Source organism: Calidris pugnax, unplaced genomic scaffold, assembly GCF_001431845.1.
Source record: "Calidris pugnax isolate Ruff unplaced genomic scaffold, ASM143184v1 scaffold207, whole genome shotgun sequence".
NCBI classification, from domain to species: domain Eukaryota; kingdom Metazoa; phylum Chordata; class Aves; order Charadriiformes; family Scolopacidae; genus Calidris; species Calidris pugnax.
The window spans coordinates 1,102,361-1,118,837 of NW_015090931.1; the positions used below are offsets into that span (position 1 = coordinate 1,102,361).

Below are 16,477 nucleotides of genomic sequence, written 5' to 3' on the forward strand. Positions count from 1 at the left end.
TGTTAACGTCATGGAACATTCATTATTAGCTCTTATTAAAATAAATCACAAAAAGTCTACTTATCCTTCTCAAATAAAAATATGTAAATTACACCCACTGCTCCTCTTAAACAATACAGGTAAAATAATACACTTTTTCTGAAATGCAGGTTGTGCAAAGAACACAAAGACGACTTTTCCCCACACACACACACGTACGTACCTCTTTGCACCCTCAAAAGAGGAAATTACCTCAGGGCACTTCTGATGATCAATTCAGTATTCTGAAGTATTACAAATATTTCATTTACATTTTTTAGTTTTACCTCTACAATATAAAGTAATTTCTTTTTGATGCAGAATGCCACAGCAAACAGTACAAGGAAGGGGGAAAAAAAAAAAAAAAAAAAAAAAAAAGCAGTGCTTTTTGGGAGGGGTTCAAATAACTGCTCAAGTGATAAGCCTGTTCTCAAGAGGTGGCAGCAGGCATGCAGCAGCATGAGTGATTTTTACGCTGCAGGGGTGAAGTGACGAGGTGCGCGTCTTAAAAAATGACAGATAATTGCCTTGAAGGTGAGCCAGTCTTCTCCGGAGAGCAGTGAATAACTGATGCCTGAAGTTAGAAGGATATGACACGAGGGAAGAGAATTGCATTCAAGCTTCTTATGGCTTTTTTTTTTTTCTTCCCAAAGTGGAAGTTTCAAAATACTGGTGAATAGAAAACAGAATAGACCTGAACTTAGTGACCTGCGAAGCCATACCAGTTTTACAGCTTTCACAATTAAAACTCCCTGCTAAGAGCCCAGAGGGAGACCATGAAAAATAAAGTTTAACAACTAATTGGCACAAGAGGAAATCATTCATGAGTCACTCACAATTCTAACAAAATTTGACAGAAAACAGAGTACAACCAAGGAAGCCAGCAATAAATGTGCAGAGAACACAGCACACAAAGGAAATACTGCTTTTCTGGATTATTTTATGGACTTCTAGTTTTTAAGCCTGTTACACTCTGTCCTGAAAAAAAGCTAGAGGAATTCAAATCCACAGTCATTCAATTCCACAAATCCTTAGCTGTCACAAAGCCAATTCTCCTCCTTTCTCCTGCCTTCTCCTCCACTCACCACAGGCAGAAAGGTGTCCCAAAAGAAATATCTTTCAAAAACAAAGCTGTTAGAACATCTCTTCCATTCAGCTATTCCCTTTTAATTAGTCTCAAATTCTTGTTATCTTTGACAAGTTTATCTCACCCTCTCACTTCTCAAGCTTTTTTCCCCACCTCAAGGCCCTTCCTTCCCCCTGCACCTTTCTTTGCTACTCTCATTCATTCAGGGAATTTGCAAAGTCCTTCAGTCTTCACCAATTACTTGTATTTTCTTTATCCTTCTCCCAGGGAACTCTCTCTCATTACCCTTTGAGTAGTAAAGATCTTTCAAAAAGATCTCATAGGAACCATGTATCCTACATAGTGTTACCACCCACTTAGCTCTCATGCCATCCAGTACTTTGATTTCAAAGGGAAGTGCAGGCCACCAGTGTTCTTTACCCCTTCTTTCTACAGAGTGTATGTAAAAAGAGAAAAGTTTTCTCTCCCATAACCCTGCCCTGACGTTTTGCTAGAAAGGAGGCAGAGGAAAGTAGAGTGCAGGAGTTACATTTCAAGTGTCTTGAGGCCCAAGACTCCTTCTGCAGGCTATTCTCTGGGCAGACTACATTTTCACAGTATACCTTATAATTGCCTCTCCATCTTGTATAACTGCAGGACTTCTTTCTTGCTCAGGACTCAGACTGAAATTTCAAACCAAAGATAGGAATGAAAAAATGACAAACTTAATTGTGTAAAATGGGTATTTTGAGGCACTTAGTTTTCTCACAAAAAAATAATGTGTTTCAACAGAAATGTATACTTCTGCATTAAAAAACATTTTCTTAGCAATCACATTTCCCACTTTGTTACCTACAGAAAAATTCTGATTATCCTTAGTAAGTCACTATTTTACAAAGGTCACCTATGTTCATTTGAGTCCCTGTTGAGGTGGGGACAGGAAAGGGGCAGAAGAATATCTTTCAGATTAGACCAGAACTGACTATCGATTTTTCATCGTCAACCACCTCTTATGTGTACTGTGATTTCAAGACTGAACTTTAAGGAGAAACCAGACATGCATCTGGATGAGGAACAGACAGATATTCTGAATAAGGGCTCAAAAGCACTTTTCAACAGAAAGACTTCAGGAAATTTTTCCACTCCTTTATTTTTTTTTCCTAATTAGTACATATATACAACAATAATAAGCTATCATATCAAACAACAGATGACTAAAGATTCTGACTGTACACAGACCTACTTGCAATGAACTAGATACATTTATAAATGTTAAAATGCAAAAAAATTGGAGAGATACGCACATGTAAATTCTAGTCTCCTTTCAAGGTAAGTAGCATATGTTCCTACTTCATTGGTTATTTCCTACTGCTCAGAAATACCTAGGAAGTTGCCTGACACACGTTGGCTAATTTTAACATCTCTGTTGTGATTTTATTAGTTGTTAACATGATAAAATACATTCTTTCCATTGGAAAAGATATGTTACAAACTAGTCAGTAATTACGACTTTTTTGCCCCATCATCCCTTCTCAGATTCAGGTTTACTCTGGAGTAAAGGTGTCAGAACTTAAGAAACAAAAGTGATGCACTAATTACCTCTTTGCATGACTTTGCAGGCTTGCATTACCAATTTAACTCAATAGTAAAAAGGAAAATAAGTACTCTTTTATTCTTCCTAATTTATATTGTCTATTTAGCATCTAGATAAGCACATTCTCTTTTTCAGGAAGAGCTCAGGTGCTACACTTACCTAATAAGCATCACGCTAAAAAGTTCTTGCTCCATTTTACTTCTTGTGTTCCTCCGTCCTTGCTCACTGCATGTCATGTCTAAAATCCTCATCCAACTATTTTTCTGTATTTTCTCCTCCTTCTTGTCACCTACCATCATCTTCATTTCCCAGCTATTTTTTTCCTGATGCAAAAGCCTAATATTGTCACTGAAGTATCTTATCATTAGTTAAAAAAAAAAAAAGCCAAATATAAATTTTACTGTACTCTCTGTCACTGGCAAATCTTAGCACTATGGAGAAGCAAGCTAATCTTAACCTCAGAACAATCTAAAAAAAGATACAAAGTACTTTGCTACTCTGAGCCACAAAAAAGAAAACAAAATAAAATCCTTACTCTTTATAGAATATCATTATATAAAGTCAGTACCTTAAGTTATGCAACCAATTATATATTAATTGACATTGTCAGCAATGTTTACAAAGTTCTAGTCCCCTTAGAAAAGTAAATAGACCACAAATCTATTCAAATAACTCCCCTGAAGCAACAGATAAAGCAAGCTCTCTAACCATCACACTAGCAAGTAGGGCCTTCAGCCTGTAATTTCCTTCACATCTTTCTTCTCCCTTCAGTAAATTACAAGAAAATTAGGGGAAAGTGTTATAGCCCTGTATAGACCATATTAATTACAAAATAAATTTGAAGGCAATTTGTTAATTTTTTTAGTATCGTGTTGTTTCCAGATTGAAAACTAGTAGAACACCTGAATTCTTGGAAATGCTTCTAGTCCTCAAGCGTTAAACAGAAACCTGAAGAACACAAGTGCCTGAGGATTTAGTTTTAAATCCACGCCTCCAATGTGGACACCGTGCTGTTATAACAGCATGATGCGTGACAAATACCAAAGTACACTGAAGAGTCCACTGCGTCTAACACAAAAAGCAATCCTTACAACATACCCACAACACCACATAGAGGTTATATATAAAGGTCTACATATAAACAGCGTGAAAGCATGAGAGAAACTTTTCCCCAAGGGACCAGAGCCAGATTAACGTGTTTCGAGATACAGGTTTGATTCATTTTCAGCTGCAGCAGATGGACCTTTGCCCTGAGCCAGATAAATGTTTAAACAATTGAATGTGAACAGAAGATCAGTATGCAACTCTATCCACCTGACTTGTAAAAGAACCAAGCAGTTTTAAATTCTAAAAGAAAGGGTAGTGACAGATCTATTTTCAGGTTATAGAATTCTGAGGATGCAGAATTGCTAGAAGTCTAAGGCAGAATAAAAATTAAAAAGGATACCAACTGTTAACTCTACACAGCAACTTAGAAACAGCTTTCTAAGGACACCAAAGTTATCAAAACATCAAGGTATCAAATATATCAAAATAGCACAACGTCTTTTGAAGTGAACTTTCAAAGTTCACCTACTGCAGATTTGTGATTATTATATTTAGCCACAGTTATCAAATACACATCTGCAACTAGTCAAAGGAGTAAGAACTTTCATCTCCTTTGTCTCAGTACCACCTTCCAACAAAGATGTGGCAGATGAAGTTGCAAAGATCTCAGTGAACTGGACTTCACACTTGTTATTTTTGGCAAATTTCCATCATCCTCTTGTTTCTCAAGCTTTTTTCCATCTCAAGGTCCTTATGTTTTTTCCTTCCTTCCCCTTGCACTTCCTTCTTAATCCATGGAGTTTCCAGTAAACTAGGTATCACACTAGTGCCACTCTTTAGTAGAAATGTTACTAAGGACACTTTCCAGCATTTTATTTCATTGTATTCATTTGGAAAAATGTGTGACAGTGTCTGTGTCCACAATATGTAACAGTAATTGAAAATAAATGAAAATACATTCACATCAGTAACAAATGGAACATGATAACTAATTTAATAGGTACTTATTTTAAAAAAATCAGGATTTTAAAATTGATTTTCAAGTTCTAGTGACCTAGATTTAATTTTCAGGTAGATTTTGAGAACACAATGTTATATATATAGGGAATCTGTCCTAAAGTAAAAAGGATACCAATTAAATACAAGTTCTGTATTGGTTTTTAGGAAAGCTCTTAATTCAAAATATAGTTAGCCCTTCAAGAAGTCTGTATGAATGACTATTGCAGACTATTTGTCTGTGCACATTGTGCCTTTAGATCTTCTAATTGTGAAGACATGTTGCATTTTAGCATCTGCTAAACACAGGTTCTTTAGGGTACTAGAACACCAGCTAGTTTAATGCCACAGCTGTCCAAGAGACCCGTATTACCTATATGCATTTGAAAAAAAAATAGTATGATCTTATATGGGTATTCTCACATTGTCAATAAACTCCATTTCAGAACAGTAATAACTTCAGAAGGAGACAGTCAATTAAAATGCACCATAGCCTCTATTTACGCAGGATTTGAAACTGCGGAAATACTTAGCTTGAACTCCAACAATTTCAGTAACCTTTATGCCTCACTTGGTGTTCACATACTGCCTTACAAATAAAAAACTGCAAACAGCTGGTACATAAATAATGTAGCACCAAGTTTGTGAGCAAGAACAACAATTCCCCTCCCCACCACCCCCAGAAAATTAAAGAAGTTTAAGACCCATAAAGGAAGAACTCTGCAGCACCTCTTTCAGTATATGGTAGGCAATATGCACAGATTATTTCCACCGCATAAAATACAATCAATCAGAAAACCTATGATAAGCAGCATCATTACTTTCTCAATTACTTTTATTAATGTTACAGTGTCACAACAGAAATTGAAATATTTATTTGCACATAATACAAAAATATAACCTTTCATAAAGTTTATACTGTGCTAGGAATCATGTATTGAACTTAAAATCAATATAAAATATCTGATATTAAATAATGCATAGAGATAGGTACACTCAGCCAAATAAATGCAATTACATTTTCTCCAACTTGAAGGCAAACATGCAAAGATCAGTTTATTACTTTATTGTATATGTACTTCCCAATTCAGGTGAGAGCTGTGAGCTAACTAACTTTTTCAAGTCTTCCTTTTGCTACTGCTCTCTATCCTCAAGCACAGTGGTTTTAAAAACAACTGACGAAATGAATTTTGGATAGTAGAATTCACTAGCAGTCACAGAATAGTGTTACTGAGGCAACCAGATTAAGGCACTATTATTTCCACAACAGACACACAAAATCACTGGCAAAAAGTAGTTTTAAAAGGCAGCTATGAGCTTAGCTATAATACCACAATAAAGATTTATTCTTTAAGTATGCTCTTGACAATATGTTACATTGACTAACATGGCTACTATTTGTTCTTCCAGAAAAGTAAAATATAAATCAAGACTTTGACATTGTTATATATTCAAGAATGCCTCCCTATATTGGGGTTAAGGAAGACTGAAAAAAACTTTCCCATCACTCCTCATTTTTAAAGTGGAGAAAAAAATAACTCACTTTCAAGAAAATTCTTGTACAGATTTGCATACATGCAAACAGTAAAAGTCCATTGAACTGGGGTTTTTTTGGTTGTTTTTTGTTGTTGTTTTTGTTTTTTAAGAAAGTATTTCTGACAGCAGATAAGTTTACTTTCTTTTAATATATTCCCACTAGGAAGACCAAAGTGTGCTGAAAATGACCAGGCAAGTTACAACAAAACTGTCTGAGTCTTTGGAGAGTTAAATTTATAAACAACATTAGCAACATAGATCAAAATGCTTATTCTAATATAGGATTTTACAGAAATCATTCTTTCCTCCCTTTGGCCTCTGCCATCAACAGGACTGACGAGCAACTCACCTGAATAACCACGTTTTGGCTGAAGCCATACACAGCTACAAGGACTCTCTGACTTGCTCAAGGCCTTTTCCCAAATACCCCATGAAACTGGCTGCAAGTTAAAACATTGTGAGCTGGAACTCCGGCAGGTTGACAGTGCCTGCCACAGAGAATTCCCATGTGGCTACCTTGACGCAGCTCTCAAACGCCAGGGTGAAATGCAGGATCAGAATGGCATAAGACAAGGAGGAAACTCATGACAGTGCATTGCACTGGGGTGGGGAGAGTAGATTTGGAAGCACACACATTATATACATACATACTATATAATTTTAACAAATATTTTCCAGATTACTATTAATTTTGACAATACACCCTCCATTTATCTGCACAAACATTTCAGAGCATAAAACTGAAATGATTTGTAATAAATACTCAGTATCTACTGAAGTGTTGATATATCATTCCAGCAATCCCCAAAAACTTTCACTAACCTGCAGCCAAAAGTTGGCTCGTACCTGCACTTAAGCGCAGGGGGTTGAAAGGATTTTCCTGTGCCTTACATTCTAACTTCAACCTTGAAGTCATTCATCCACTGTCAGCACAGTGAGCAACACAGAAGTTTTCCTCACCTGAGGCAGCTGCCAGCAGCAACCAAAATGCAGCTGCCTTTAGTTACCTCCTCTGCCTTTGGTCCCAAAGAGCAGAAATACTGTCAGACTTGTTCTGCACCCTTTAAGCCTGAACTTTCACAGCGCACCAACTTTCTCCATCAGTCACTCCTTGACCTTCAGTGAAACGCTTCCTCAGAAAGCAACTACACAGGTTATGTGTTGTCATATGCACAGTCAACTAGACAGAAGTATCCACCTCATATTCAAGTAACTCAAAGAGTAGCAGTCATCTCCTCTATTTCAATTAAAATTACAATAAATAATTCCAGTTAAAATGACAGGTACAACCACAACAGCTGTATAGCTTATCAAAATAGTAACTATACTGAATTATTCTTGTTACTGTTAACTAATCTTTGGCTTCCTGTACCGTAGATAAATTTTTGACTTGATTAATATAAAAATTTTCTAAGCTGCTCCCTACAATCCACAGGTAAGAATGACATAAAATTGGGAAAACAGTTTGGAATAACATTCTCTGCCTGAAAAACTGATAGTTTTCATTGAAGTATTTAACAGTCCTTAGGGGAGAAAGACATCACAACTAACTTTGGTCTTGTTCCACGTGTGCTTAGATACCTGAATCACTGGTAACCTTTGTATTCACGATTTTTCTGTAAAGACCTAAAATAGCCTTCTACTCCTTTTGCATGACTTGTTAAACAATCAAGTAATAGAAACAAACTTAAATAATCTTGTGTGGTTTTAGTGTTCAGTTCCAATCATAACTACCTAAAAACATAGTTGCAGGATAACTCTGGTAGGCAGCTAAGCACCATACAGCCACTAGCTCACTTCCCCCACACCCTCTCAGTGGGACAGGGAAAGAAGAGTGGAAGAACAAAAGCAAGAAAATTTGCGGGTCAAGATAAAAATAGATTACCAAGCCAAAAAAAATTGTGGAAGAATAAAAAAAGAAAACAAAACAAGTGATGCAAAGGCAACCACTCACCACCTCCCATGGGTAGACAGATGTCCAGTCAGTTGCCAAACAAAAGCCGGCCAACTTCCCTAAACCCCCTCCTCTCCATTTTATTGCTCAGCCCGACCACTATATGGCATGGAATGTCTGGTTAGTTGAGGTTATCTGCCTGGTTGTGTCCCCTCCTGACCCCTTGCACAGCCCCAGCCTATTCACTGGGGGAGCAGAGTGGGAAACAGGGAATCCCTGGATGCTGTGCAAGCACTGCTCAGGAATAGCTAAAAACATTAGTGTCTTATGTTCATTGTTTTGGTCATAAATCTAAAACACAGCACCATATGAGCTGCTGTGAAGAAAATTAACTCCATCCCAGCCAGACACACACATACATATATCAAGTGACGCATAATACATAGTAGTGCAAAGAAAAGAGCTCCATGACATGAAAAAGCCCCATGTGGTTTTGCTTAACGGTTTACCGTTTTGCCTTCTGGCAGATGAAAGAAGTTGTCTTCTTTGAGTTTAAGATGTTCTGGTAAATCAAGCTGTCTTTTTGCCTCTTCAATGTCTTCTTGAATTGCCAAAATGAGTGCCTCTGAAAAAAGAGAAGAAAAGCATTATTTAACAGCTGGTCTGAATTCTGAACACACAACAACAAGTGAAAAAGGGAGTACTACAGAACACCAAAAAAACAATCACAGAGGCGGAATACATTCATCATTATGAAGTTAGAAAGGCAACATTCTCTGTTTCTAAAATGACATGCTTTTGATGTGCTGCACTATTCACTGCTGTAAACACTACTTTTTCCTTGTTCCAAGACATTTTCTCAAAAATGTCAACAGAATTTCATTAACTGGTTCAGTTTTAACACATACGCATTTTAAAAGACCAGACCAATGCTTTTACAACACAGTCATGATTTTCAAGCTATTCCTCAGACTACTGACCTGACAACGTAATTTTTAGACTGAAATAAGTAAGTACTGATAATCTGGAAGTTGTGGGGGTTTGCTTCTTTTAATATGACCAATTTATGAATTAGTAGATTCAGCTTAAAAAAAAAAAAATCAAAACAACTTACTGAAAAGTCAAAGGTAAGACATAGAATCAAGCCGGAAAGGACCCATAAGGATCACTGAGTCCAGCTCTCTGCTCCTTGCCAGGACTACCTAAAACTAAACTATATGACTAAGAGCATTGTCCAGACACTTCTTGATCTCTGACAGGCTTGCTGCTATGACCACTTCCCTGGGGAGCCTGTTCCAGTGACTGACCACCCTCTCAATGAGGAATCTTTTCCTAACATCCAACCTGAACTTCCCCTGATGCAGCTTCATTTCAGTTGCTCATGTCCTGTTGCTGCTCACCAGAGACAGGAGATCAGCACCTCCTGCTCTGCCACCCCACCTTAAGGAAGTCATAGACTGCGATAAGGGCACCCCTCTGCCTTCTCTCCTCCAAGCTGAACAAACCAAGCGACCTCAGTTGCTCTTCCTAAGTCTTGCCCTTGAGGCCTTTCACCATCTTGGTTACCCTCCTCTGGAGACACTCTGATAGTCTGATGTCCTTCTCATCTTGAGGCGCCCAAAACTACAGAGTACTTGAGGTGGCACCACACCAGTGCAGTGTGGAGTGGGACAATTACCTCTCTCGACCAGCTGGTTATGCCATGCTTGATGCACCCCAGGACACAGGTGGCCCTTTTGGCTGCCAGGGCACACTGTTGACTCATATTCAACTTACCGCCAACCTCAACCCCCAGATCTCTTTCTGCAGGGCCACCCTCCAGCCCCTCGTCCCCCTATTTTTATGAATAACCAGAATTACCCCTTCCCAGGTGGAAAATCCTGCACTTGATCTTGCTAAATTTCATGCCGTTGGTGGTTGCCCAGCACTCTAGTCTATCCAGATCTCTCTGTAAGGCCTCTCCACCCTTGAGAAACAGCTAGGTGAAACAGCTGATTACACAAAACAGCTACCCTACAGGAAACAGCTGATGGTGAAGACAGAGAGAGAACAGTGACACAACACTTTCAATACCTAAGAACATGACAAACAAAACATTAGTAAGAGACCTGCAACACTGACCTAAAGAACTGAAGTTTTTTTCTGGTCGAATATATCCAATAATGACTATGCTAAGAATCTCTCCATAAAAGTCATCTTTGAAAGCATGGATAATGTGTGTTTCCTAAAAAGAAAAGAAATACGTTGACAATTATCATGACACATTTTGAGTTTATTTCCCTCGCTGCAAGGATGTTCAGCTAATACCTCTAATTCCAATTCTCTCCCACACGTATCAGGAAAACTGAGACACTTAGTCTAACATATAGACATATGTCTAACATATATAAGAGGCTAGAGCTTTTCATTATGTTAGCAGGGAAAATTGTACTTTGCATGGCACTCAGGAGCATTGTGATATTAATTTCAGTGGTAAGATTTTCAAGGCAACAAATCACAAATAACGCCTAGATTTCTTTGATCATTAAGTTGCTGAGTCCAAATAACTGTAATGAATCTGATTGGAACTGTTGTTTTAAAGAGAGCTTTTACAAGTAACCCACAGGAATTGGATGATAAAATTCTAAAAAGAATTAAAGCGGCTATCTTCAAAGCAGGGATTCATGTCAAAATAAAACTGCTTCCAAGTAATAGCAATTAAAACCAAGTTAAAGAATTAAAGCAGCTATCTTCAAAGCAGGGATTCATGTCAAAATAAAACTGCTTCCAAGTAATAGCAATTAAAACCAAGTTCTGCAAGTCTCAGGAATAAGCACCAGCACACGATAGCAAGAAAAACATAGATGCCACAGTTAAGGATTTTAACTCTGTCCTGTGACTGTTTATTTTTGGATCTTGATTCTACATATTAAGCCACAGCACCATGTGTATGGATTCCACCATTGAAGAGAAGAATTACTGAAAAATCATCACAAATTAAGACACCCCAGAAATTCATGCTTTAAATGTGGAGGGATTACAAAAGACAAGAGATTAATATGTTCCAGCTCATTTAAGGGGCCTCATAAGCTTAATGGATGTATTCAGTTTAGCAGTTATATTTATCTAGCTATAAGCACAATAAGCAACAACCACTTTGGGAATATGAATTTTGATTTCAGAATTATTTAAGTAATGATGGAAGAGTCAAATGAAAATAAATTTTATTTATCTACAGCTGCATGCACTATGGCTACTGAGGGGGTTTTAGGGATTTGTATTTTTTTTTCCTCCCCAGAACACATACATTTGAGATGGATACCAAAAACATTTCTGCCAGCAAACGGAATTTCTAATCTCACTTATGGATCAAATTCTGCTTATCTTATTCAAAGCCAATGTCTAGCTCGTTTATTACTATTAAAGTACCACACAAAGCAAAATTCTTACCACTGATTTCTTAATATTCTTATAGAAAGGATTCCATCCTACGCTCAAAACCATTTTATGTACATCTCCATTTCCAACACAGGCCCATCCATAGTATATACCAGTAGAGATATCAGATGGAAAGCTTCCGACTACTTGTTCAGAAAAGTTAGCTGCAAAAATTTTAGAAAGTGTACATTTGTGTAAGTAAAAGGCATCACAGATCTTTCAAACACCTGAAAGCCAAGCTCTGTCTACACGCAGAACACTGTTTACGATACTGATACAACCTGCCACTTGCAAGTATACACCAGAAAATAGCTTCATGAAATGTAGTCTATGTGGTAATACCAGAGTTATCACATCTCTTATAATACATTATTTCATAGCTACATAAGTTCTATTCTACAGTTAAATTAATAAACTAAAATATGCAGTTTGAATGCATTAGAACTATCACTGCTTTAGTATGGTCAAAGAACAGAAAAAATCAAGGGTTTTTTTTCACCGTAAACTAGCATCTTAGAATTACTTAAGTATCAGTATTTTTTTAAGTAAAATACATAAAAATAAATGAAGTCAGGATTTTAGTCACTTGCCAACTTTTTCATGTTGCCTTTAAGGTTATTCATATTTGGGGATTTCTAGGATTTTATTTAGAAAACTATAAATCTGAAACGAAATAGGTTCCTTCCTGACTGAGGGTATAAATCTAAGTGTTTAGCCAAACAATGGTCCTATTTTAACTTCACACACGGGTAAAGCTCTTCATACAAGGTTTCAAGCCAATTTTAAAGAATTTACAGTTAATGGATTTCTATCCTAGTTCAAGACCAGAAAAAGCTTCTATCCCACATTCCCTGCTATTAATAAGCCATATGTAAACAATCAAAAGAAAAAAAAACCAAACCAAAACCAACTAAGTTTACATCGACAGATGCTGTCACTTGTCCAGTATGTCAAGATTTGCTGTAGGAGGTTCTCTTGCATGTTGGGATTTGTGTAAAATGACCACTGACTTCAGCTGTCTTTGGCACAGAGGGGAATCCATTTGAATCTATCTGTATTCAGACAAGTCAAAAAGAGAATGGCAACGGGAGAACACGCTTCTCTTTACAGAATCACAGAATGCTATGGGGTTGGAAGGGACCTCTGGAGATCATCTAGTCCAACCCCCCTGCCAGAGCAGGTCCACCCAGAGCAGGTTGCACAGGAATGTGTCCATGTGGATTTTGAATGTCTCCAGAGAAGGAGACTCCACCACCCCTCTGGGCAGCCTGTTCCAGTGCTCTGCCACCCTCAAAGTGAAGAAGTTCCTCCTCATGTTTAGATGGAATTTCTTATGTACAAGCTTATGCCCATTTCCTCTTGTCCTCTCTTTAGGAGAGCTGCACTTTGATCCGCTTTTTTTTAATCTCTGCTTTATTCGCTTTACATTTCCTTCCCAGCGCCCAGTCCCTTCCTTGTCCTCATCCGAGGTGAAAGACATCGTTTAACAAAAGGTGGGGAAAATAACACGATTGAACAAGGCCGTAAGCAATGCAGAAAACAAAATAAAAAATAGAAATACACCAAAACCCACCAAAAATACTAACACAGAAGGCCCTGCCTGTTCCCAGAAGCAGCACGCCGCGCCACCAGCGCAGCGGTGAGGGGCACCTCGGCCGCTTCCCGGGATCCACCGGGCTCGGTCACCGGGAGAGCCGGGCGGCCTGGTCCCGCCGGGGCACAGCACGGCACGACACGGCCCCGCTCAGCCGGCCCGGCCACTGCAGGCCGCTGCAAGCCGCCGGGCCGGGCTCCCCCCCTCCCCGGGGACACCGGGAGAGGGACCGGCATCCCCCCGTGGAGCGGCCGAGGCCGGGAGCCCCAGCGGCCTTCAGGGGAGGCGCCACCCACCCTGGCCGCCCCGTTCCGCCGCGCAGCCCGCTCACCGGTGGGGATGCCCAGCTCCTTGGAGCCCCTGCCGAAGCCCTTCACCACCCCCCCGCGGCAGAAGTAGGGCAGGTGCCTCATGGCGGCGGGCGCTCCACAGACCCGCGGCCGGGGGAGCGCGGCTCTCACCGCCGCCGTGCTGGAGGAGGAGGAGGAGGAAGGGAGCACGCCGGCCTCCCGTTTACACAGCTCCCCGGCAGCCGCCGGCCTCCCGTTCACACAGCTCCCCGGCAGCCGCCGGCGTCCCCTCACAAACAGCCCGACCCCCAGCCCACCCATCCAGGGTCCGCCTCAAATATACGAAATTTGCACGTGTGCCATTCCAAACAGCAGGTTAACCAGCGTGTATTCAGTCTCTGCTGAATACACTCTGCCGCAGCAGGCAGGCCGAGCCGGTCTTTTTATGTCCAAGTGGTGCAGGTGCCAGGTAAGTCTCGGGGGCCTTACTTGGGACTGCTACAGGGTACTTAACACATTCTGATGTAAAAACACATAACAATATCTTGAGAGATCACCAAAGTCTTCGCAGGGAATCCCCAGTCGTTTCCGATGTGCCTATAAGGCACAGTTTGATGTAACTTGTTATAAAAGGGCTGCTGGAGCTGCCTCTAGTTGGGTGGGTTTTTTTTCCAAGGAAAAGCAGCCTGAGCACCTGTAACGTGCTCCTGTCTCTCGCGTTCAAAGCCGATGGTGGCCAGTTCATTCCAATGACGGGGAGCTGTCTTGAGAAACTGGTGATATGACACCACAAAATTCTAGGAGCTACCAATTCACAGATCTGTGGGCACTGTTTACTTCATAGAATAAGGCCAAAAATTACTTAAAAAAATATTCCACCTTAAATTTACCCTCTTTCTAATTCTTTTTTTTCTCATCCTAGTCCCCCACCATCTGTTTAATGCTAACGTTTTAATTCATCGCTTCCGTTTGAGTAACTTTGACTGACTTACAGCATCGTTGTTTACATATCTTCAGCTGAACAAAAAATAATGGTGGTAATATATATAAAAGAAGGAAAAGTGGAAGAAAAAGTAAGTCCTATGCTACTACAGCATACATTCAGTTTTGCTGTCTCACAGCATAGGGAGAGAGATGTTACAAAAAGGTTGGTTTAATGAAATTTAGTAGTGGAAGCATCTTCAATATTAAGACCAAATACCAAAGTTGTTACATAGTTGTCTAACTAATGACAAGCCATAAAGTAGATAAGGTGACCACTCCTCCCTGGAATTTTTAGTTTATTTCAGCTGTAGAACAAAAAAAAATACCGTGAGGTGGGTACATTTATATTTTTCATAATATGTTTCTTCCTGCCAATAACAAATTAGGCCTTCAGTTATCATTTCTATATAAGCAGATGTGTGCTTGCCTACTTCCATTCTTTTTAAAGTCTTTCTAGAATAAATTTTTATGTTCTTGTGGCATCCACAAGATGGCACTCAATCTGTTTTTCAATATCTGCAGGCTTGGGCACAGGTTTTGCGCACAGGATTTACAATCTTATCTCTGTAACAGAAGAGATCTTGAGAAAGAGTAAGTCAGATAAATATTTGCCTAAAAACTACATGGCTAGAAATTTCACAGAAGTCTTACTGACAACTGGTAGCTCATTCTGTCAAACAGTTGTTAATCCTTATTCTCAGTCATTAGACATGTTTTTCTCTTGTAATAAATTGTACTTAGTTCAGCTTGGAGGGAGGATTGTACATAAGTAGAATTTAACTACCTGTACTAAAATGTAGTCAACATGTTTCTTCACAAAGTATAGTTTCATTTTAGTCACAAACCTGTATGCCAACAAAAAAGCAGTTTGGTAGCTCATAGCTGAGGTAAGAAAACTCAGGCACAGCTGGAACTCTCACACTGCTGGAGAAGAATTTCTGCTCTGTGCTGATGCTGCATTTTTTACATCTATTGCTGTTAGTGAAAAGCCTTCAAGTGTTTTTTCTACGTACATAGTAGCCATACAAACCTGAAGAAAAGAGAGTAGGTGCTGTGTGTCATCTGTGTAGCATTTCTCTTGTCCAGGAATAGCCTGTATCAGCCTTCACCTCTTCACTCCTTATAGAAGACTGAAAAGGCCTCCTTAATTTTTGAGGTGCAAGTAGCATCACAAAGAGAAGATGAAAATGATGCCCTAGTGACTCACACTGCAGGAAGGAGGCAGCAAAGGAAATGGCTGCAATGTTTTTCCCACTTCCCCATTATTCCTTAAGCTCACTCTCCTCATACTTTCCCAGTGCTGTACCTCGGCGTGACAAGGAGGCCTTGAGCAACAGAGGTTGCCATTACAGCCCTGTTCCCAAGCTATGGGATGACTTAGCAATGAGGAGAAACTCTGGTGAAAGTGTTCTCACTGTTAAAAGGATCCAGATGTTTACAACACTCCTGCCGTCACCAATACGTGACACTGTCTCCTGGGCACCTGCCGGGCATGTCTGCATTCGTTACAGCACTACCATCTGCTTATCCAACGGCACTGGGAGCCTTGCAGAAGACACTGAGGGGTTTGTGACCATGAGCAAACCATGTCTATTGCACCTTGTACTTAAGGCCTGTGTGTTCGCATGAGGGGATGCCGTAAGGGAGCCTGTGGGAATGACCCATGCTGCGCGCTGGTGATGCCATGACAGAGATAATGTGACAACCAAGGGTCTCTTCCACCAACCTAGACGATTCTGTGATTCTATGAACCTCTCAGGAGAAGACATATGTTCCTGTTCATCCCACAAAAGAACAGCATGGGAGGGAGGACAGAATCTGCACAGCGTGCCGTGAGGGAAATCCATCCATCTGATGCTGCATAAAACCAGGGTACCCTGCGCGTGAGGGGATATAAGTTTTACTCACTATCTCTATTCCTCTTTTTATTGCATTAAAACCACTGTTTTATTAAGCCATTTCTTTCAGGCCTCTCTTGCAGAGATTCAGAAGCAGCCCTGCACCATTTCTCTTTCTTTCCCATCTCACCACCCACCCAAAT

At 39.8% G+C, this 16,477-nt stretch overlaps 1 protein-coding gene across 2 annotated transcripts in view; it reads right to left on the reverse strand.

The window, feature by feature from the left end:
- The window catches only part of LOC106893577 (riboflavin kinase-like), a 35,756-nt gene extending 22,062 nt beyond the window's left edge, over positions 1–13,694 (reverse strand). For both annotated transcript variants that reach the window (XM_014951656.1, XM_014951657.1), the window contains exons 1-4: positions 13,494–13,694; positions 11,581–11,732; positions 10,273–10,375; positions 8,661–8,776 (exon numbers count right to left, since the gene is read on the reverse strand). In XM_014951656.1, coding sequence (XP_014807142.1) covers positions 8,661–8,776; positions 10,273–10,375; positions 11,581–11,732; positions 13,494–13,575 — 453 coding nt within the window. In that variant the 5' untranslated portion in view covers positions 13,576–13,694. The remainder of the gene's footprint in view (positions 1–8,660; positions 8,777–10,272; positions 10,376–11,580; positions 11,733–13,493) is intronic.
- Between the last annotated feature and the right edge of the window lie 2,783 nt (positions 13,695–16,477).